The 25428-nt window shown below is 35.0% G+C and overlaps 1 protein-coding gene across 1 annotated transcript in view; it reads right to left on the reverse strand.

Annotated features, from left to right (window-relative positions):
- Nucleotides 1–25428, reverse strand: part of THEMIS (thymocyte selection associated) — a 198688-nt gene that overhangs the window by 109464 nt on the left and 63796 nt on the right. The window contains exon 3 of the mRNA XM_019029818.4: nucleotides 13729–14187. Within this exon, the coding sequence (XP_018885363.3) occupies nucleotides 13729–14187 (459 nt within the window). The remainder of the gene's footprint in view (nucleotides 1–13728; nucleotides 14188–25428) is intronic.

The following is a 25428-nucleotide window of genomic DNA, read 5'->3' on the forward strand; positions in this document are numbered from 1 at the left end:
CTCATGCTATTCCTCAAGTCTAGGGAAGAGCTAGAGATTAGTAGAATAGATGCCATCAAGGACTTCCTGAGAACTCAGAATTGATCCACCAGAACATCAGTTTCAGTACAAGCTAGATCCCAATCTGTCTTTGTACATGGTGGGTGCGGTGGGCTAGGAATAGCTTTAATGCATTGGAGAACTTTATTGCTGCTGGAGAAACCCTACAGGCCATGTTATCCGAACTCTTAAATTTTTTGTATTCAATTACTGACCTATCTTCAATACTTCTGTGCCTAAATCCACTGAAATGATGCTAGCCTATCTTATTTTACTTAAGATCTCAGCAGCACTTGACAAAGTGGATTAGACTCCCTCCTCTTTGATACATTTTTCTCACTTGCTTTCCCCTTATGTCACTTGTGATTCTTCTCAGTTTTGCTGGTTTCTTCTCCCTATACACCACCCACCCCTCACACACACCTTTTAGGGTGTCTTGGTTCTCTTTTTCCCTCTATCTACACCCACGCCTACACTGATCTTAAGTGGTCTCATGTCTTTAAATATCATCTTTATGCTGATGACTACCCAAAGTATAGCTCCAGCCAAAACATTTTCCTGAATGCAGTATGTCTACTTCAGATCTCCACTTGGACATCTAATAGATGTCTCAAAATTAACATGCTTAAACTGAAATCTAATCTTCCTCCAAAACCTAAGCTATATGCTGTCTTCCCAGACTCAACTATTGGAAACTCTTTTCTTTCAGTTCAGTCCATAAATCTCAGAGACATCCTTAGCTTTTCTCTTTTTTAACACCTGAAATATCTTACATCAGGACTATCCTGATCTAAGCCACATTGTCTTTTGCCTGGCTTGTTGCAGTGGCTTTCTAACCGGTATCCTTGCAGTCAAGTCTCAATAGGGAAAGCAAATATCATTTTTAGATGCTAAATAAATTATGTCTGTCTTCTGTTTATAAGCCTACAGTGTCAGTCCTTTCACTTAGTATAAAAGCCAAAGTCCTTACCTGGCCCCTGGCACCACCTGGGTCTCATCTGCTACTCCTTTGTCTCACTCTAACTCCCCACTGTCTCCCGGACCTCCTCATTGTCAGTCAGATCTTTGCACAGCCTGTTTCCTCTGCCTGTTACATACTTCAGCCAGATATGTTCACAGCCAACTCCTCTTCTTCTTCAAGTCTGCTTAAATATCATCTCGGCAGTGAGACCTACTCTAAATGCACTATTTAAAATTGCAAGCTTCTCTTCTATTTGCCCTTTTCTGTTTCTCTATTTCATGTCACCCTTCACCTTCTATCATTCCATATAACTTGTTAATTTATATTATGAACATTTTCTATTTTTGTTCCCCTAAACTGAAACATATGCCTTCCCAGAGGTGGGAGGCTTTCATTGTTTTCTTCATCAATGTCTAGAATGTCTAGAGCGGCACCTGGCGCACAGTAGATACTCAATAAATGAATTAATGAATAAAAAAAATTGCCAGAACAAAGTCCATGAGTGACCACTAAAGGAAGCAATTCAGTAAATATATTCTATATAAAATTTCACTGGAAAAAAAAAGTTTTCTATGTTAAAACTCCTGCTACTATTCATAGCAGCTATTGCATATTTTATTTAAGACACTTCTCTTAAGGTTGCAGTTTAACTTAAACAATGGCCTGTTCAATGCAATAAATACTTGTATTTAATGTCTTCAACATAATAGAGAGATCAAGGTATAAATATATGAGCAAAGTAAAATATTTTCATCCAAGTTTTTTTAATAAAAAAGATTAGGCAAAATCATGATATAGATGCCTAAAGAGAAGATTCAATACAAGGAAATAGCACATGCAGTGAAAATCAACAACTCTTCTTAGATTCACCAGAGAATTGAGGTCACAGGGCAAACCACCACCCCAAAAACTAGACAGGTAGGCAAATACAAACAGTCATAGCTCACTGGGGGCAAAAACCACTGCTGGAGCCAGCACCTGGAAGAATAGAAGGGTAACTGGGGACTAAAGGTAGAATTGTTTCAGAGATAAAACTCCTAGGGGTGGGGAGCATGTTTAGGAGGGCCTCCCACACTTTTCTGAGTCTTACTTTCAGGGGCCCATCCAGGTTCTCAGGGTGAAGATGAGAAAAATTTCCTTGTGCTTCTGGCAGGGTGAGAGAAGAAGCAACCATTCTGAAACATACCCAGAGCAATCTGTTCTCCTTAAAAAATGCCTGTCCTCAAGGAAAACTACTTTAGCACAGCCTAACCAACTTGTGCTTTACCAGAGCCTAACTATCATGGGGGAAGGGAATTACCCAACCAAGCCACCTCTAATATTCTATGTGGGGAAAAAGCAATATCCAACTCCAACCTTCTCTGTACTTCTACGTAAAGGAAAGGGAACACCCAACTCAAGCCTCCACTAGCCATTCTATCTCTCCCAAAGGGGACAAAAAAGCTGAGAAACACTTGTGAAGGTCACAGCCTAGAGACACAGGCTCACTAATAACTGAAACCTAATCATAAAATTATAGAAATCCCCCCTCCATAACATACGACCACATCAACAGTGCTCCTGTATAATAACAGGAAACTACAACTCAAAGAATGGCATTTAAGACCGTACCTAAGAAGGAGTCTCTAGAGACTAAAGTCAACAGGGCAGACAAAAGAAAGCACTACATGAAAATGTAGCCTCTGACACCTACCATTATAGTAAACTATAAACAAAGCCTAACTTCTAGATAGATAAACATAATATATCAAGTTAAGACAATTTATCACAGTTTATTTTACCTGAAACATCATGTCTGGCTTTCAAAAAAAAAAAAAAAAACTACAACATATATTATAAGGCAAAAAAGCACACTCTGAAGAAACAAATCAAGCATCAAAGCCAGATTCAGATATAGCACATATTTGGGAATTATCAGACCAGGAACTTAAAATTTAATAATAATGCTAAGGAGTATAATGGAGAAAGGGGACAACATGTAGGGAAAGATGGGTGATGTAAGCAGAGAGATGGAAACTCTAGGGGAAAACTGAAAGGCAATGATAGAAATTAAAAACACAGGACCAGGCGCAGTGGCTCACGCCTGTAATCCCAGGACTTTGGGAGGCTGAGGCAGGCGGATCACACGGTCAGGAGATCGAGACCATCCTGGCTAACACGGTGAAACCCCATCTCTAATAAAAATACAAAAATTAGCCAGGCACGTGGTGGCATGCACCTGTAGTCCCAGGTACTATGGAGGCTGAGGCAGGAGAATCGCCTGAACCCGGGAGGTGGAGGTTGCAGTGATCCAAGATCACGCCACTGCACTCCAGCCTGGGTGACAGAGCAAGACTCTGTCTAAAAAAAAAAAAAAAAAAAAAAAAAAAGAAAGAAATTAAAAACACAGAAACAGAAATAAAGTCTTTGGTGGGTTTCTCATTACACTGGGCACTGCTGAGGAAAGAATCAATGAGCTTGAAGATATGTCAATTAAAAACTTACCAAACCAAAAAAGAAAAAGAAATGAAAAAAATAGAACATAATATAATATCCAAGAAATGTGAGACAACTGCAAAAGATGTAACATGTATGTCCTGGGTATACCAGAAGGAGAATACAGTGGTAAAAGAAACATTTGCATTAACAAGACTGAGAATTTTCCAAAATAAATGCAGCTTCAAAACATTAAGCAGGATAAATACCAAAAAAAGGTCTACATTGAAGAGTATCATATTCAGGCTTCTTCAAATCAAAGACAAAGCAAAAACTTGAACCAGAGGAGCAAAAACACCTTACCTATAGAGGAAAAACACAACATTTACAGTGGACTTTTCTTTGGAAACCATGCAAGCAAGAAGAGAATGGAGTGACAAATTTAAAGAGTTGGAAAAAACCCACCAACCTAGAATTCTGCATCCAGTGAAATCATCCTTCAAAAGTAAAGGAGAAATAAAGACTTACTTATGTGAGTAACAATTCAGGGAATTTGTCACCAGTTCACCTACCTTGCAAGAAATATTTCTAAAAAAATTCTTCAGAGAAAAGAAAAATGTTAAAGGTAGGACAGAAAGGAAGAGTGTTGGAGAATAAATGAAGGCAGAATAAAACGTTTTATTTTTCGTATTCTTAATTGATCTAACAGAAAACAGTCTGTTAAAACTAATAATTGTAGCAATATTTTGGATAATTGTCGCTCACAGATAAGTGAAATGAATGACAGTACTGTTTTAAGAGAGAGGAGGGAGGAATGGGGAATACTTTCTTATAAGGTAACTGCAGTACTCATGACGTTATTTGTGCTATTTGAAAGTGACCTATATTAGTTGTAAATATATATTACAAACTCTAGGGTAACAACTAAAAATGTTTTTTACAGTATAATTGATATGCTAAGAGAAAAGAGAAAGTGGAATCATATAAAAGCCTCAATTAAAATTATAGTAGGCAGAAAAAGAAGGGGAAAAATAGCATATTTAATTTGATGATGAGGATAAAGACATTTTATGAAAGGCATGGCCACAACATGAGACTTTAAGCATGAAAAGAAATTACAGGCTAAGATAGAATAGGAGAGGGTATAATCCAGATGGCAAGGACACCGTGATCAATGATAAGAAGGGAAATTGAGAATAGTTAGTAATTAAAAAGAAATCCAGCATCTCAGGATTTTAAATTAGAGCACAGGGACTGGACAGGAGACTCACTGAAAGAAGCACTATGGAAATGAATTGACACTTTGAATGCCGGGATGAGGAATGTATAACTACTTCAGGAGGAAATCCAAAATATTTCAGATTAAGAAAGACCAAATTACAATTAGGAATTTGGCAGATTATCTGATAACTCAATGGGAGGAGAGATTGAAATCAGGGAGTCTACCTTTCTTTCTATACTAAGTGCCATGAAGCCCATAGACATCCAATTTACTGGCAACCCAATCTGCCTCATTATTTTTTCATGAACTTTTAATTTTTATATTATTCTCTCATGTCTGCTAATACATTAAAATGAAAGCTTTTTTTATACTATTCTGTTGATTTTTTATATGTTTTAAGTTTTCCACAGTCAAAAGTTAAAATAAAAACTCATTATTTGCTTAAGGTTACCTAGAATTTGGCAATGACGTCCTCAAGTTTTTAAACTGAGATAGGTTTCATTAATTTTTATGGCAAATATTACATCTAAGAATCTCTCCTAGAGAAAGATAAAGACACCAACACTTATAGTGTTGTTTTTCTTATAAAACAAAAAGTTGCATGCTTTTATAGAAATATTTTAAAATATAAGAGAGGAAAAACAATTAGAATCTTTTATAGATTTATAAAATTTTAGACAACAACTGCTTATATTGTGGTATATATAGCTCTAATCATGTGTGTGTATGTCTGTGTGTGTGTGAGAGAGAGAGAGATAAATTTTTTAAACAAGCATTTGTTATTTTACAATTGGGAAAATGGAATTTCCTCCCCCCAAAAAGACCAAAGAGTACAAGCTAAATTAGAAAATGTCATTTCCCAAAAAAGTTCTTTTTGACTCTAAAATGTTAGATAAGAAGGCAACACCTGAGAGCATGAGACTGAGAAACATTCCTGGAGGTTTGTATTACAAGTTTTTCTGTTCCAAACTAAACCAAAGTAAAAACATTATGTACTTATCAAACTTTAGTTTAGTCTTCCCAGAATTTCTTTGTGAGTGAATATGAATTATCCTTGCTGGGTATGTTTTCTTGTTATCCAAAGGGAGCTCCTGTGAAAAACAATTTCCATTCCATTTTTTCTGAAAGAGTAACAGGTTACTTCTTTATGTTGCTGAGTTGTTTCACTAAGTTCTTTCAGGGAAAGTCCCTTCACAGGGTGAATGTTAATCATAACGTGGTGCTTTTCTATATTTGCCACTGTAACAACCCTCTTAACTAAGTTAGAATTTAGGGGAAACCACTAAAATTGTCTTTAAAGAGAAAATAAAGAGTTACCTTTAAGCTTGGTTGGTGATGGGCAACATATGTTTCCCTGGATATTTAATATTCAATTCTAGAACACTCTTGGTCTCAACTCACTAAGTGAGAACCAATCCTTTGCAATTGGACCTAAATTAGTACAGGGATGGAAATCTGCTGAGACACTCTTATTCAAGACCTAAGGATAAGATGATTGTTTCTACATATTTTTCTCCAAAGAAATTTTATAAATTCTAGTGCTACAATTTCTCCCAACTTCTAGTTCCTCCACTATTATTTAATAATAATAATCTCTATATTTGTTAGACATTTTTACTGTTTAATCTTTGTCATTTACTTTCTAAGACTACAGTTGTTTTTCTCAAAAGTATGAACTTCATCTTCATCTCTCACCCACTCAATGAATTGTTTAGTTACAAATTTGCATTGCATTACAATCCTTATTATAGGGCAGTTATTAGATTTACTAAAAATTTCTGAGCTCTGCCTTGTTCCAGACTTTTAAATTAAAATTTGCTTTACAGTTCATTCATTTGATCTCAGTTTTCTTTATGGATATTCTGCGAATTATTTTTTTAAATTTATTTAACTTTATTTCAACTTAAGCTATACTGTGAATTTCTATTTTCTTAGCTGGTTCTCCTCTGGTTCATCTGCTGTCCATATTTCTAAACAAAGAGAGCCTTTTGAATGGCTCTGTAACTTTTAGAAAAAATCATCATAATCCTCACTGAGAAATTCAGAGTTATTTAAAATGAATACACTTGCATTTCATATGAGTTCATTTGTAACACTACTTTGCCTTTTACATTTTAATTTAGTCCATAAAATCTAAGAAATGCAAATAAACACTTTTTTAGACACTTTTAACATGTATCCCATTGATGTTTGTAATGGTTAGTTTTACATATCAACTTGCTTAGGCTATATTACCTAGTTATTTAATCAAACACTAACCTAGGTGATGCCGTGAAGGTATTTTGTTCATGTAGCTGTCATCTACAATCAGTTGACTTTCAGTAAAGGATGTCACCTTCCATGATTTAGGTGGGCCTCATCTAATCAGTTGGTGGTCTTAAGAGCAAAAACTGAGAATTCCCAGAGAAAAGGAAAATCTCCCTCAAAACTGCAGCATTAACTTATGCCTGAGTTTTGAGCCTGTGCAGCCTGTCCTACAGATTTAGGTCTTTTCAACTCCCATACTTGCATGAGCCAATTCCTTAAAATAAACAAATAACACTGTATATATTAATGTATAATTAGGTATATTTAGCACACATAGATATTCTTTTTCTCTGGAAAATCCTAACAAGGCATTAATAGTTGGTAATGTAAAAATAAATATATACATAATATAAAATAGGTACCTTCCTCTGCTAGCTGCATGATATTTCTATTAGAAATAAGACTGCAGCCTAAAGGAACAAAATGAAATGTGAGCTGACTAGAGTATCCACTGGTTCTAAATATCATGTTGTCATAGTATTTTCATGGACACATTACGAAAAGCATCACTAACAAAAATTGAACCTGTTATATGAATATAAATGATATAAACTTTGGTACCATGAAGTTCATATTTTCCTTAGCTATTGAACTCACAAATATGTCATCATAATAAGTCAAATCTGGATATAGTGAGTGAGAAAACCCCCTTGTTACCTAAAGAGGAGCTTTGTACTGTGAAACATAAATATACACGCATAAACAATGTGTTACTTGCTTTATTCATTCTTTCACGTACTTGATTTATTGAATGCTTATGGAACATTTACTCTATCTCAAGCACTGAGAAGATACAAATACATACATAAGAAATTAATGTGATATTTTTATAAATTACTGAAAATTGTGTTTTACTAAATACATTAAATTTATAAATTATTCTTATTATCATTTAGCAGGAGTAGCAACCAGTCCTTTGAGAGATTATAATAGATCCAGGCAAAACTCTGGGCTAGAACTAATTTAATTAGGTAGTGAGGTTTAGGGCTAAAATTATACCTTTTCAATCCTTTCTCCCATCAAATTTACCACAGGGGTAAAAAAGTCAAAAAAGAAAGTTTTTTTAAAAAGGTTCAATGAATCTAAAAGATATCTGCAATCCTTAATCTAAATGAAGACAGAAATCGGAGGGAAGAATGATAAATTACTTGACAGAATAGGAAAAGGAATGCCTATGTGCCTGAGGAGGCAAAATCCAAAGAAAAATGAACTGTTGTTGTCCCATAAGACCTCCAAAGACAGAATTTGGAGACATAAGACCCCTGGAAAGCAAGGTGAAGCCAGGAGGCTAAAAACACAGGGATTATTCAAATGTCTGAAGAATGGTTAAACCCAGGTCTCCACTTTAATCTAGCGAAGATAGATGACCACTTCTTCCACCTCTCCCTCTGCAGGAAACAGTATATGCAGGATCTCAGAACCTCCGAAACCAGACATAGGTGAGCAGGAGGGAAGCGTGGGACTGAAAGTGAAGGAGTTAATTATAAATCTGTAAGTGGGAGTGGTGAGATCTTTAGCTCTGTCCCCACTTAGCTCCAATAGTCTCATAATCCCCAGAAGATACCACAAAGATTCTTCTTAGGTGAAACTGAACTCAAAAAGGAAAGACTCACAAAACCTAAATTTGAGGAATGCTGCAGTGAAAAAGCTGGCAGGATAATATCTAAAATTCATAAACACAGAGCTTATATAGAAACAGTGCCTTACTTGTACATTTTTGTTTCAACTGACCCCTGTAAATATGAACATATTACAAGTAATCACAAAGCATTTGATAAAAACATTTAACAAGAAATGATACACCAAAACTTAAAAAAAAAAAAAAACGAGCCCCAAAAGAGGAAGATATTTTGCAGTGAACTCTTGAAAACTTAAAAAAACTATCTAAAATATTTTTGAGAGAGACGGGGTTTCACCGTGTTAGTCAGGATGGTCTCGATCTCCTGACCTCGTGATCCGCCCGCCTCGGCCTCCCAAAGTGCTGGGATTGCAGGCGTGAGCCACCGAGTGGCAGGCGTCTGTAGTCCCAGCTACTTGACAGGCTGAGGCAGGAGAATGGCGTGAACCCAGGAGGCGGAGCTTGCAGTGAGCGGAGATTGCGCCACTGCACTCCAGCCTGGGCGACAGAGGGAGACTCCGTCTCAAAACAAACAAACAAACAAACAAACAAACAAAACTAACTGAAATATTCTCAGAGAAATAAGATGTATTTCAAAAACAAGAACAGTGTAAAATATGTAAAATGATGTAAGAAATAACTCCTGGAAATTAAAAATATAACTAAAATTAAAAATTCATTAAAACAGTTGGAAATGTAGTTATGAAAATTTTCCCTGGAGGTAAACAAAAGACAAAAAGATATAAAATAGAAAAGAAAAAAGGCCCTGGAAGATCAGTATGGGAATTTCAGTATGAGATTTGAAATTAAAGACAGAGAGAAGAGAAAATATAATTGAGTGGACATTATCAGAGAAATTGTTCCAAATATGAAGCACCTAAATATTCAGATTGAAAACTGTCATCACTAAGAAAGAACAGACCCACCCCAAGTCACATTACTGTGAAACTTCAGAATACCACATATAATCTCTCCAAGACGATACAGGATGGTGGAAGATAAGGGAGTAAAGATTTCAAAATTCTGAGGGGAATTTATTCTCAACCTGGAATTCTGTAAGTAGCCAAACTATCAATCTTATATGTGTATAGAATATTTTTCAAACATTCAGGCTAAGTACTTGATATTCCATGCACCGTTCTCAGGAAGCAAGGGAAGGTTGGCCTGCATAAAAATTGGAAGAAAGTAAAGATAGAGGGAGTTAGTTATTTGATTTCAGAAATAGCTAGTCAACACAGACACAAGTCAACAGGGAATCACCAGGATGATTTTAAATGGAATTCCCAGGGCAGCACCTATGCAGTTGGCTCAAAAATAAGCAATTCCAATTGGAACATGAGAACGAAGAGTTACAAAGGAATACATTCAGGAAAATAAATTAATAGAAAATGTAGCCTTCCTGACAGTTTGGGTTCTTTGAAAAATTACACTGAGTGGCCTTTTTAAATAGAGTTGAAGAATGCTCTAAGACTTAGGATAAAATTGAAGAAAATCAAGCAAAGAAAACGATAAGGTCGTCATCGCAGAAAAACAGTTATGGAGAAATGGAATTATCCTCATTATACACCACTTGGTTGAGCAGTGAATTGTCACAATAATGAAAATATTAATGCTTAGCCATAACTTATAATATACTGAGAATATAGGGAAGGGGAAGTAGGAATATAAGAGAATTAAGTCTTCATTATCATATGTGAAAGTCAGTAGTTACTATCTTAAGGTTGATGACTTGAAAAAGAGCAATATTCCTTTATTATTTAGAAATGTGCCAGAAAGTAGGGGAAAAATATTTAAAGGCATTACCTCAGAAGAGCAGAATATGAGGAAAATTTGGCCCTCGTGTCAAGGGCATAAAGGTTTGCTGATAACATTGTTATAATTCTTTTTACTATTTGACTTTTTGGACTTTGATAAACATTAAAATTATTTTTACAAATTAAATGAGAGAAAGAGGAAGTCTCTGTATTCTAAAGACCAAAGTGTTATTTTTCTGCTATTCATGTATCACTGATTATACAATATGCAGATACAACTGTTCTGATACTACTTTTCACTTGTGTGATTTCAGCCCTTTGCTTATAAAATGAATTAATTTTTTACATATCTGGGCTAAAACCATACCCCCCAAATTTGAGAGGCATTGAGATTTTTTCAAAACAGAGAGTTATACAACTCTGAAATTTTCACTCAGGGAAGAAATAATTATCAATCTATATGTCAAAACATGACACTATTTTAAAAGTTTTAATGGTCAAGACCTCTCTCTTTCAGAGGCAAATATAAATAGCTCACTCAATTTTTTCATTTGCAAATATTATGTATTCCACTTACTATGCTAATATGAATTTTGTCTTCCTGAGAAAGGCACAATACACATCATGAAGTGACTTATATAAGACTAGTAGTTTGAAGTTTGCACTGTTATGTGTATCTATTTTCCAAAGAGGGATAATTTTTTCTAAATCATTAAATGTGTGATGAGGGTTAGGGGGGTTCAGACCTATGACAGAGATTTTGGCCAAGTTTCCAGAAACAAATACTTCATTTAAACATTTTTTTTTTGAAGCCCAAATCTTCACATTAATAATTAAAAACTAGTAATAGGAGCAGAATATCTTATATTCTCTCTTATCTCTATTTATTTGTTATGTTCTCTTTTCAGCAAACATGGCTCCCTGTAGTTCTCAGTATTTTTCATCTTGCTCTTTCCCCTAAGGTTTCTATAAAACTTCCAATTCCCTGCTCAGACCTACTCTTTTTCTTGTCACTTTGGAAAGGAAGCATTCTAGCCAAGAAGGGATTGGACTGTGCTTGACACTCAAGGCCTGTGGAAAGCAATTTAGTAACATTTCTTGACGTCAAGGCAATTTTGAATCTTCAATTTAAGAAAGAATCATGTAAAACAACCACAATGGATTCAAAACATGGTCTACATTTTATATGCAGGGCAAAAATGCCTACAACAATACAAATACTTTAAATTAGGTATTTGTGATAAGACACCCCTCCTCTATTTCCAAGGAATATTCTGCAGTCAATACACATGCAATCCAGTCTCAGGCAGTATCTGTCCTGAAATTGCTATACAATAAGAACTATGTTTAAAATAATCCCTATGAAATTAACGATCCAGTATAATTAAAATGGGAATTTAATTTAAATAGCATTAAAGAATGGGAATTAGACTAAAACATTTTGTAAACGGTATTATTTCAACCAAGGGCTTTCTTCTCGGTCTTGGTTAACATAAATTCACAGTTAAGTCCTACCTAAACAAATATGTTAATATCCTCTGATCTGATGATGATTACATTCAATAGACTGCACTTCCATCCAGTAGATCAAGCCAGGAGGCTGGGAACAAGTTTGGCTTCTTTCCCCTTCCAATAGATCTTCACATTTTGCTCTCTGTACTTAAATACCCATAAAGCCCAACTATGATTCTCTGTCTTTCCCATTGATGTCTCTACTGTATAAATTTCCTGTACCCTGGCACTCAGCTGGCCTCACTACTCTCCTCTGTTCTTCTCTCCCTGCTTAACTGATTTGCCCTTATGACACATTTTAGCATCTTCGTATATACTTCAAGACCCTCCATGGTTGATTCCACTCCCCATTGCATGTGTTCATATTTGTTTCAACCTGCCCTCTCCGTTTTTTTCTCACACCAACTACACTAGAGCTCTCATCCCTTCCTCACCTGCTGCCCCCATACCACTCCTGCCTTCTCCAACCTTGTCCCTTTCTTCTTTGCCTGATTACCTCCTATGCATCCTTTGAGCCTTCCGTTTAAATGCCATTTCCTCGGAGTAGTCTTTCTTGCTTCCTAATTTATTAAATGTTGTAACCACTTTATCCATGTGCTTAGGTTCTGGGTTTACCCTCATTTGTAACTATGCGATAGGCAGGAGATGCCAATAGTTTTAGAAAATAACAAATTTTAAAATGAGAAAATACTATCTATTATTTATAAAAATCAAAGAAATCTCAATTACTCATCTCAACTGCACATTTAGGGATCGCTAACAGAACATTAATGTGGGGTCTACAATTTGCCATTGCCTCAATTTTTTGTAATACTAAAAACTCAAAACTACTTGAAAAGGTAGGCAAAAGAGTATCATCATTTTCTTTGCATAAACAGGGAGTTTAAATGGTGCACTGAAAACCAACACCTATTAAGTTATTGACCCAGAGTTAGAATCTAGGACTCCAAGTTCAGAAGTCTTTACTATCCATCCTACTCATGTGTCACAATCCTGAAAATTCAAGGTATTAACACCTTTGAAGTAACAATGCTCTCTCCAGATATTCCTATTTCAAAATGCAAATAATTCTATGAAGATTGCATATTAAAACACGCCGGGCCGGGCGCGGTGGCTCACACCTGTAATCCCAGCACTTTGGGAGGCGAGGTGGGCCGATCACGAGGTCAAGAGATCGAGACCATCCTGGCCAACATGGTGAAACCCTGTCTCTACTAAAAGTACAAAAAAATTAGCTGAATGTGGTGGCGGGTGCCTGTAGTCCCAGCTACTTGGGAGGCTGAGGCAGGAGAATCACTGCACTCCAGCCTGGCAACAGAGCAAGACTCTGTCTCAAAACAAAAAAACAAACAAACAAAAACACCACGCCTATGTGTGAATTAATTTATCATATCATTTTCCCTTAAGACAGAGGGGCTCTGGTTACTAGAGATTTACAGCCAATAATGGATGGCTGGAAAAAGAAAAAGACCGTCAGAAAAATAGAAGTAAGGGATGCATTAAGGAAACTTTGCATATTTACCTCCTTTGTTGACCACCTCCATACAAGAAAGCCTCATTCTAACTAAATATGTTCTATTTTTTAAAAGTAGCTCTTTTCTAGTCATGTTTAACTGGCAGTAATAAAAATAAATTAGTAGTTTGATCTGTCTGTTCCTGATAGTTATAGACCTCATATGTGAATAGCACCATACAATTTACCACATACTTGTATATTCATTATTCAATATGATCTTTGGAACAAATATATGGTTTGCTTATTGATTGATGAGGAATCTAACTCTCACAGGCTCAATAGTTGAAATAAAGACAGACTCCCATTCTTGAGGCTCTAAAACCTTTCTTTCCCAAACCCCATAATGCTCATGCCCATAGAACATCATTCTCAGTGGATACTCACATTTCATCACACCTTGAATTTCATAAACAGGCTTGAGAATCAGGGTACCATAAAAGTCTTTAGGAAATGGATTCGTTGAGTCCCACTTATTTGAAAAATCTGTAAGGTTTACAGTTCTTGTTCTGTTCTTAGGAATCTTCCATTCAACAATCTCCTTTAGAGTATAAATACGTTCATCTTCACACTCGTAGAATTCTCCTTCTTGTGACAAAGGCAAATTAAATGAGTGAGTTTGATGATTCCTTGCTACTGCACAGCTCACCATTATTTCTCCATCAATCTCTTCAACTGAGTTGAGCATGATTTGCTCACCCTGCTTTATGATGAGGTTCTCTAGTTTTATGTCCTTCTGATGATAGAAGCAAGGATGCCCTAGTCTACTTGGTCCAATATGAATGGTCCTTGTGATTTCTTCCATAGTAAGGTATGGAGTTTTATCAGCCACAATCTTAAAAAGACCTAAGAACAGAATTACATGAATTAAAAAGAGAGTTCTTACAATGAAAGTTCTCACAAGAAAATCACAAGGAGAGAGTTACAACACAAGTACTGCGTACATTTTTAAAGTGATATCTTTTTAAAGATTAGAGATGCTTGTTTTAATGCAGAGTTCTTCTAGGTAAAATTATGAAGTATTGCTTATAGATCACTAAATCATAAGACCAGACAATACAAATGGAGACAAGGGGAAAATACCTTGAAATAGAAAAGAAACTGTTCTTGGAAATGGGAAATCTGGATGACACTGGCTCTGTTCCAACTACTTTGTGATCCCAAGCAAGGCATCTTACTTCTCAGTCACATTTTAAACTTTTTATTTTTAAAATGAGAAGATTGGATTTGGTCAGCTTTTTTATGAATATATTCTCTAGACACACTAAAATTAAAAGATATTCCCAAAGGGAACTGATTTGTAGTCACATTCATGATTAAAAAGCTATATAGCTGGGCCTGTAATCCCAGAACTTTGGGAGGCTGAGGTGGGAGGGTCACTTGAGGCCAGGAGTTTGAGACCAACCTTGGCAACGTGGCGAAACCCCATCTATACAAAGAATACAAAAATTAGCTGGGTATATTGGTGTGCACCTTCAGTCCCAGCTACTTGGGAGGCTGAGGTGACAGGATTGATTGAACTCAGGAGGTAGAGGTTGTAGTGAGCCACGATCGCTCCACTGCACTCCAGCCTGGGCAACAGAGTGAGACTCTGTCTCTCAAAAAAAAAAAAAAAAAAAAAAAAAAAAAGCTATGTAGCTTGGACTAGATAGATAGCAGTGATGGTAGCTCAATATTCCAAATGTACTTAAAGCCACTGAAATGTACACTTTAAAATGGTAAAGTTAATGTTATGTGTATTTTACCACAATGAAAAAGTATCTGCATAGGTCCAAATAATGTTAAGACTTCTCAGAAACTTTAAATACACTGTGACTCTCAAGAGAAGAATATGAGATGCAGAATTTCCCAAATTTCTTTGATTATAAAACCCTTGTGGAAAACACACATTAATAAATCACAACATAATATATCACATAACCCTTCTTGAAAATACCAGGTTCTGTAGTTGTTCTGGACTGACTGCTCTTGACTATACGTCAATTGTTCTTCTCATTTTCTCTCATTACTTCTCTAATTTTTCCATTAGAAAATTGCACTATTTTCACTATTTCATTGATACCTATTTCACTAATTTCAGTATTTGAAATGTTTTCTCTATCAAGATAACCAACTACTACCATAAAATTTTACTACTTAAGATACAGCTTTTTGTACATTGTATGTCTAAGTGGTTCTGTTTGATTTATTTTATTTTTATTTTATGGGAGCATCTGCTTTGTATCACTTTCAGAAATGCATTTACTGAATAGATTTTAATAAATTCCAGAGAAAATGAGGACAAAGAAGAAATTAGTTAATTGCTTTCTTAACCCAAAAGTAATTAATAATATTATATACTAGCATGCTCTAAGAAGATAGTGTATTTTTAAAAACTTAGTAAAATTATATAGCTTCAAAAAGTCATTTATTATTTTGTCAACAAGTGTATTCCAGTGAAATTCATCTATATATCAAATCATTTTTAGCCAATTATAGTGTCATTTTTGTATATTTTTGGTTACTGTTCAAAGATTATTTTAATCAGTTATTTTTGAAGTCATTTTTACTCATACAAACAAAAGGAATTTTGGTGATTTTTAGATATAAACTTCCTGAAAAACTGTGACTGATGCAATCTTGGCAGGAATGAGCAAGGTAGCAAATGCAACCTATCCTAAAAACTTTTAGAAATAGAATAGTGTTCACTCACTGTATGGTGTGCTTGACTAAAATAAGGGAAAGACACATTTACTTTGAAGGGATTTCTCATTTTATTATATCCTGTATCAGGGAGAATTCAGTAAAATAGTGTTCTTGAATTCACCACAGTAAATGAATTTGTGTGTGTGCGTGTGCCTGTGTGTGTTTAATCTCATTTGTCTGTGTGTGAAGATTTATTTCTAAGAGTCCACAATCATTATCAGGGTATAGAAAATTCAGCAGTTATTGTGAAATAAGTTTTTTAAAAATACGTACCTAAAATCTCATAAAAGGTAGAGACACATAGTTTTATTTTTATCCTAGCTATATCGATGACATAAGTCACAGAAGAATTAATTTGGCGTCATCTTTCTTGGGGAATAGAGCTCACCTAAGGTAATAACAGACCTAAAATATTATGAAGTAGGAAAAGGCTAAAACCCTAAGGGTCATCATTATTTCAGTTAATCACACTATTCAGAGCTGTCTTGCTGGATGTCTCTATTGCAAGAAAAATGAGTCTGTGAATCTGTGCTTTTCCTTAAAAGATGATGAAGTACACAGTTTAGCATACTAAAGTGGCACAATATAGGAAAAATATTTGATTAACTTATCTCTTCATATACTGTTGCAGCCAATCCAAATCATTCCTTTTTAAAAACAGCCATTGAAAGCCATAAAAACTAGTACATGTTGTAGTTGTCTTAATATGATGCCATATTGGAATTTCAGTTTCACAATGAAGAAAGTTAAATATAAACTAAAGCATCACTGGGACTGATTAGATCTAAATGTGACCGACTTTTTTTTCATCTTTTTCTCAAAGTGTACAATAGTTTTATACTGGGAAAAATATGCTTTGTTATTCTTCCAAAGAAAGACAAGACACATTCCAAGACTTGAGTAATCAAGTTATTAAAATAAACCAATATGCAACCTTTATAAAACAAGTTAACACATGAAAATAGATGTCTATTTCCACCTAGGATTGTCAGATCTCTTTTATTTATTTATTTATTTATTTTGAGGTGGAGTCTTGCTCTGTCTCCCAGGCTGGAGTGCAGTGGTACAATTTCGGCTCACTGCAAACTCCGACTCCCAGGTTCAAGTGATTCTCCTGCCTCAGCCTCCTGAGTAGCTGGGATTACAGGTGTGCACCACCATACTCAGTTAATTTTTGTATCTTTAATAGAGACAGGGTTTCGCCATGTTGGCCAAGCTGGTCTTGAACTCCTGACCTCAGGTGATCTGCCCGCCTCAGCCTCCCAAAGTGCTGGGATTACAGGTGTGAGCCATCACACCTGGCCTGTTAGTTCTCAAAAGAAATTTTATTGTTATTTTTGAATTAGGAGACATTGTTCATTAAAAAAAAACACGTCACTTAACTAACAAAAATCATGGGAAATGCAATAGATTGACCTGCTAAAAATTAATTAATAAATGAATGTAGTCTTTCAAGTCTTTTCCTTGAATCTTAGGTTTTGAGTGAGTCTATATTTTTAACCCATTCTTAATGATTTGCAGTTGTTATTAACAGTAATTACAACAACTGAAATTTGTTTAGAAATTTACAAGTTTGAAAACTTTTTCATATGCATCCTTTATCCTTACAATAATCTTTTGAGGACAATGAAAGAAATATTATTACTATAGGGGGATATGAAAATAGTTACAATTTTTACAACTGGTAGTCATAGCTCTGGAATCTCAATCTGAGCTTTGACATCCAAGGTTTGCATCCTGCCACCAAGCCAGTCTTGCCTCCCTGTTGCATGTATGACTTACAAGGACATTGCTCATGAGAATAACATGTTTATGGGTCTCACCAGCCAGCCCTCTCTTTACATGGATCAGGCTTCCCCAGATGCCACGGTGTGAGAAGAACAATAATAATCTCTGGTCCTACTTTGAAGGCTTTGATAGGTTATTTCATGCACACCATTTCAGTCTAAAGATGAATAGAGATACTTGAGCTAGAACTTCTAATGGAAACCCTGGATTTGGGGTAGTCTTGAAAAAGATACATTTGTAGAATATACCAACCTAAAACTTGTCTTGGGAATGTAACACAGTGATAGAAAAGCCACAAGAAACATGTGAAATGAGAAATATATATGACAAATATATAATAACAAGGATGTTTAAGTCGGTATATTCTATAAATCTATCAAAGCAAAAAGTTCAAAATCCTCAAAGTATTGGAGTATAAAATAATAATAGTCTGAACTGAGAAGAGTCTCCAGATTTTGATGTCAATTATAGATCACTGAACATCATCAACTAATGGGTGACTCCAACAATCTTCAAAGAAGAGTCTTCAAGAGCAGAAATAAGCAATGTGGGGGAAGTTAAAGTGTGTGATAAAGAAATGATACACAGTAATTTAACTGAGTATTTGGGAGGACAGAACATATGTCAAAGATGGTGAGGAAGTTTCTTAAAATGTTGAGGGAAACTAAGTGAGACTATAGAATGCCTATGTTCAAATGTCTTTACATTAATAATTGATTTGGGGCCAGGTGTGGTGAGTCACGCCTGTAATCCCAGTACTTTGGGAGGCCAAGTGGGGACAAATCATTTGAGGTCAAGAGTTCAAGGCCAGCCTGGCCAACATGATGAAACCCCGTCTCCACTAAAAATACAAAAAAAAAAAAAAAAAAAAAAAAAGCTGGGCATGGTGGTGCGTGCCTGTAGTACCAGCTGCTAAGGAGGCTGAGGCAGGAGAATCGCTTGAACCTAGGAGATGAAGGTTGTAGTGAGCCAAGATCATGTCACTGCACTCCAGCCTGGGCAACAGAGTGAGACTCCATCACAAAACAATCATAGTAATAATAATAATAATTGAATTGGAACTGTCTGCAGTAGCTATTAATAGTTTTTCATATTGCTTTTACCTGCAGAGGTAAAAGAATATATCATAAAATCTTTCAATTCATTTTTACCTCTTTGGTTCAACAACCATTGCATGGGGAAAACAAACAAACTTTCCCAGTAACATTTAAACTCCTTGAAAGGAGTGACTGCAAAACCTAACACATTTGGGATGCTTAACAAATTACATATTAATAATGTTAGCTCTTAAGATCAAATGATATAATCTGATATCTAGGCCTAAAGCTTTATTGTAGTCACAGCTTATTAATAAATGTGCCACACATCATACATACACTTGTTCATGTTAAAACTTACTCTCTCCCAGGCAGCGAGAGTAATAGACCTACGATGAGGAGAGAGAATGTGAGAAATTGTTATTTTCATAACCTTGCTGGCAACACAGCTCCCTAGATGCTCATTAGTTCTGCAGAGCACTGCTCCTTGTGTTTTGAGAAGACACATAGAGGTATCAGGGCTAGAAAGAACCTCCACAGACCTTAGGCACCCCCAAACCTCTCACAAAGCATTGTTAAGAGGATCTTCACAATACCACATATTTGCTGTTCCTAGCCCTAGGTGATTTTAGGTAGAATTTTCAGGATTCCCAGGCCCTAGGTAATTTTGGGCAGTAGAACTTTCAGGATAAAGGGAACACAACTAGAGCGGGGTGGTTAAGATTATGGCTTGCCAATTCCTATTAGCCTGGGTTTTAATTCTGGCCTCAGCCCCTTCCTTAATGTGTATACTTCAGAATTTAAAGTCTCAGGGCTACAATTTCATTTTTCATAAAATGAGAAAAATTCTATCATCTACCACATAAAGTCATTGCAGTGATTAAATAAGCTAATACAGGTAACATGATTAGATAGTACTTAACAGCTAGTAAGCACCAAATGATTAAAAACATAGTGGTTATTAAATCTCCTCATTTGCCTGTACTCTGGGATTCTAAGCCATTGTAGGATGGTTATAAGGTCAGAAAAATTAGTACCTATGTAATTTCAATGCCAACGAGGACAAACTAGATATTCTAGCCTGGATCAAAATCAAGATAACAAAATATATGGAATCTACAGCTCAGCATCTGGCACAGATTGAGAAAAAATTTCCAGGAATGATAATTTCCACAGATTTCACCAGCATGTTTGAATATGGAAATGAGCCTCAGGTGTGACCTCTTTAGGTGGACTGCCTTTGGAGAAATATTTCCAGGTTGCTTTGAGGAGCTTGTCCGACCCCATGCTTTGATAAATTACTTAGAATTTAACCATCATAATTTTATGCCCATAATGAGCAGATTATAGGGAGAATAAAAGATGTAAGCACATTTTAAATGCAAATATTATGCTGCTCGTTGTTATTCACAAGGTATACATTATACACAGTTACTGAAGTTCCCTTGAACAAAGGAAACAGCAAAATGCCAAGGCATTTTTGAAAAAGTGTTTTATTCATGACTCTGAAAGGTAGCTGAAGCCAGTTGAGGGAGGACTATACCCTCCCTCTATTTTAATGATCTTAATTTTGTTAATGGAATGTTAGTAGAAAGAGTTTGGGAGCCATGTGGAGCTGATTGTGTTGTTCAGTATTGATGTTGCCTGCAAATTAAATGTACCTAAGTAGCCACCTGTTTATGCTTATGATTATGTAAAGCCCCATATGTTTCTCTCTCTACACATGGGAGGTAAATATTGAAGAAATTATTCTGGTGTGAAGGGTGAAAACAGCAGCAATTCTTCTGTAACTGTCAACATATGCTGTGGTGTTTCCTTGTAACATTGTGCTTTGTCTGACATATTTGCTGATTTTTATCATGCAGTGTTCAAAAAAATCTGTTACCCATGGTTATACAAAACAATTAAAAATCAGTTTACATTAAATTCAAATTAGAAAGAGCTATAATTTCCCAATGTAACCATAAGTATTAAATGAACGTCAGGGCTTAGGATTTAAATAGATTTTGATTTGCACAATAAAGAAAACTGAACTTTTGTTTTTCTAAATTCACCTGTATATAAAAAGGAACATTTTCTCTCTAAACACATTCTTTTGGTTCCATATTTCTAGGCAATAAAACTAACTTCAACAGCATGAATTTGAAAATCCTGCCTAAAATCAGCACTGGGCTCATGAACTGGCTAACTCACAACTCTCCCAGTGGATTTGACTTGGACAGGAGCTTACTGGCCCCTGACGGTCCTCTCTGGAAGCTTTGACCTGGTACCTGGTCAGCATGAACACCTGAACAGCTCTGAGCTGAATTTCTTCAGAGCACTGGGGGATCTTGTGCAAGTAACTCCTATGGAACTGCCTCAAAACTATTCAGAGATTGACCCAGACAGTCACTTCCAGGAAAGAGCACAGCATTTGGAGCTGCTATTGTTGATCACTTTACACACTGCAGATAAACAAATTGGGGTTTTCCAAGGTTTGTGTTTGATTAAGAGGAGTTTAAATGCTGGCTGTCTGGCAGCCCTGGATATGGCCGTCCCTGACCTTCCAATATAAAGTATACACAAAAAGACACAGAAAATGATAGAAAACGATGAAAACTTACCATATCATCAAAAACTAAGAATAATAGACCAACTACTGCAAAAAGCCAGAAGGAAGTTACCTCATAATAAGAAGAATAGAGCTGCAATGAGAAAATTCAAGGCCTACCCATGCTGGGGCTCATGAAACAGAGGAGCCCCCCCAAATTTTTAAAAGATAATAATAATGAGAAAAACAATATTAACACTGTTGTTGAGTACATGTTATGTGCCATGGTCTGTCGTAAGCTAATCTCCTCATTTAATTTATTTGATCCTCTGAAGAATTTTGTAAGATAAATGCTATTAATGTTTTCTCTACTTTATATATGAGGAAATTGTTAAATCAAAGCACTAAAACACACCAAGGAACCCAGCCTAAATTTCTATTTGTGTGTTTGTGTTTCTGTGTGCATGTGTGTGTAGTATGTGTATATATGTATGCATATATATATATCTATATATATTCTCAAAAAAATTTTAACAAATTTAAAATAAAATTAAAATTACTCATTCTCACTGGACTGAAACAGCTGCTTTTAAAATTCTGACATTTTTTAACTTGATATATATACAGAGAGATAAAAATGTTTTAAACAATGTCGAAACTCTACTATAGACACTTCATTTGACTCCTACTTGTCTCATTTAATACTGAACCGAATAAACCCCATGCTTTACAATATTTTTCACAAATATAGTTGTTAATAGATGAATAATATGTTGTAAGGAATGTATCATGATTTACCCGATTCCTCACTGTTGGGCATTTAAGTTGATTCTATTATTTTCCTATTACAAATAATTCTAAAATGATTATTTCTTTGGAGTTGATTCGACAAGTGGAAGCACTGAGTTAAAGCTTTAAACATTATAAAGGCTCTTTTCTCAGCAGAGTACTGGTTCCAGGATGGCAGAACCAAGACTAAATGTACCTGTGTCATCGATAATTATCTCTGTACATGCATAAGATGTAGATGGAATTCAAAATATATTACATGTATTTTCAAAGAAGCTACTCAATCTATTACAAAATTTATTTTCAGGAAGGATACACTCCTCAGTTAGGTTTAAGAGTGACCCTTTGACAATATTTTTTCCGACTTCATAAATGCAAAAGCTTAGATAGCTATATAGGTGGAAACGTTGTTATTGTGTTAGTACAAACTAATTTCTACACAATTATAAACCATTTGAATTTCTTCTAAGCTTTGTCCATTTTCCTGTTAGTGTTCTACTAGAATGTTTATTGATTTTTCTGTTTTTCATTTCAGTGACATTTAGTCTTTTAAAAATTGAGTTATCTTCCTTTGCTATTAAACATTTCTTCCTCATTTTTTTACTTTATGACAGAAAGTTTCATTTTATGTATTCAAATATATTGTTTCCTTATGGTTTTCTATTATATTTGCAACTTGAAAGTTGTTTCGAATATAGACGTAGGATAGTTTTCCTTACAATGTGATGTTTTCATCTATTTCAAATTTCTTTTGCTATGGTATAATGTTGATGATCCAATTTGATCTATTGTTTGCTACATTATTAACTATACTAGAACAATTTACTAAATAATTCTTCCTTTAAACCCAGATGTGCAGTAAAAACTTTATCAAACAGAAAATAATACTCTACATTAAAGTCTGTTTCTGAGCTATAAACAAATGCTTAAGTGCATGGCACTAGAGTCAAATTAAAAACATTGCTGTGACGCTTCTATGACAATTAGTACCACTATTGTTAAAGTAATTTATTGATGCAGTTTTTGATTTTCTGTAAGCAACATATAGTACCATTTATTATAACTTTGTACCAGACATTAATGTTGGCAGGACAAGTACTCCCTCATTATCCTATTTTTAAAATATTTGCTTGAATATGTTCACTTGTTTATTCTCCCAAGTGATTTTTACAATTACTTTCTCAAGAGGCAACATAGTAATAATTATGATTATAATATGGAAATTTTATTCTGCATTATGTTGAACATAAATTAATTCATATGTAATTGATATATTTATAATATTCAGTTTTCTGATTCAAGCACGTCTGTTTATTTTTTAATAAATAAGTAAACTTGTATAATACTTTTTAAGTAAATAAATGAGTTAAAGTTATAAAATATGTTACCCCTATATATTCTAAGTGTTTATAAATGGAAAATTATAACTATATGTATTCTTATATGTAAGAATATATTCCTTTATGTACATACAGTTGTTTTACATATTTGTTCATCTTGTCATCTTACCAAGTTTCAATATTTTGTCTCATTTGATACTCTGTTTTTCAGGATAATGTTACTATTTGCAAATAATGATTATCATCTCTTTTTTTAATTTTCAATTTGTTTGAGATGGAGTCTTGCTTTCACCCAGGCTGGAGTGTAGTGGTGGAGTCACAGATCACTGCAGCCTCGAACTCCTGGGTTCATGTCATCCTCCCACCTAAGCCTTTCAAAGAGCTGGGATTACAGGCATGAGCCACTATGCCCAGCCAATTAACAACTCATTTCTAAAAGTTTTTTACTTCATTAATTTCTGGCCATATTTACTTACTCGCAATTCTAGAAAGAAGTTAAATAGGTCAAAACAAACACCCTTATAAGAACAACTCTTCCCTTGCACGACTCACCTAAGCACTGCACATCTTGGTTCCCCTACCTGACTATAGGGCATCCTTGACAGTGGGACCCTCTGCCAGGTCTGTCAGGCCCTGCCATTTTCAAGGATGCTGAAGATTTAAAATTTCATGTTTCTAAAAAAATGGAGACAGGGATACTAAAAGCCATTGAATTGTATATTTTAAACAGGTGAATGTTGTTATGTGGAAATTGTTATAATGCTATTAACTCAAAAAAACGAGATGGGAAAGACAAACAGTTAAGTCACACCCTCAAAAAAGCACTTAGATTGGCCCCCTCAAAAGTTCCTAGTTGGAATGCAAATTAGCAGAGCCTTTATGAAATGTGATTGACAATATGTATCAGATCTTTAAAAACATTTTTACTTCTATGTATATAAGATTATTATAATAATCAGAAATGCAGACAAAATTTTAGTTTAAAAGGCTGTTCATCACAGTACAAATTGTATAAATGGCCATGTTCAGGATGGATTGAATACATTATGGAATATGCATGTGAGGGACTATTACCTAGAAAATAAAAATTATGCTTTGAAGAATATTTAATGACACAGGCAAGTCCTCAGAATAAGATTTTTTCCCATTATGCTAAAACATGTGTCTATATGTATGCATGTGTACAATGTACTGGAAAACAACAGAAACAAATGTATCTAATATTAATGCTAGATGAGTCTGGTGATGATATTATAGTGAGTTTTATTTACTTTCCTGCATTTTCTCCCATTTTCTAATTTTCTACAACATGCATGTGTTACTTGTAAAACAGAAAAATAAATACATCTTATAGCTTTAAAAACTCGGGTTCTTTATCTTCACACAAAATCCTGCACATGAATGTTTATAGCAGCCTTACTCATAATTGCCAAGGCTTGGAAGTAATAACGATGCCCTTCAGTAGGTGAATGGATAAACTGTGGTACATCCAGACAATGAAATATTACTCGGCACTAAAAATAAATGACTTATTACATCATGAAAAGCCATGTAAGAACCTTAAATACGTATTAGTAGGTGAAAGAAATCAATCTTTAAAGGCTACATACTATATGATGCCAACTATATGACGCTCTGAAAAAGGCAAAATATGGAGACAGGAAAAGGATCAGTGGTTACCACGGATTAGAGGAGAGAGGGGAATGAGTAGGCGGAGCACAAAAGATTTTTAGGGTGGTGAAACTATTTTGTATGATACTATCAAAGTGGATATGTGTCATTCTACATTTATCAAAACCCATAGAATGTACAACACCAAAAGTGAACCCAAATATAAACTGTGAACTTTGAGTGAAGATGATGTGTCAATGAAGGTTCACTACTTGCAACAAATGTACCACTCTAGTGTTGTACATTG

The sequence above is a fragment of the Gorilla gorilla genome, chromosome 5 (genome assembly GCF_029281585.2).
Source record: "Gorilla gorilla gorilla isolate KB3781 chromosome 5, NHGRI_mGorGor1-v2.1_pri, whole genome shotgun sequence".
NCBI lineage: Eukaryota > Metazoa > Chordata > Mammalia > Primates > Hominidae > Gorilla > Gorilla gorilla.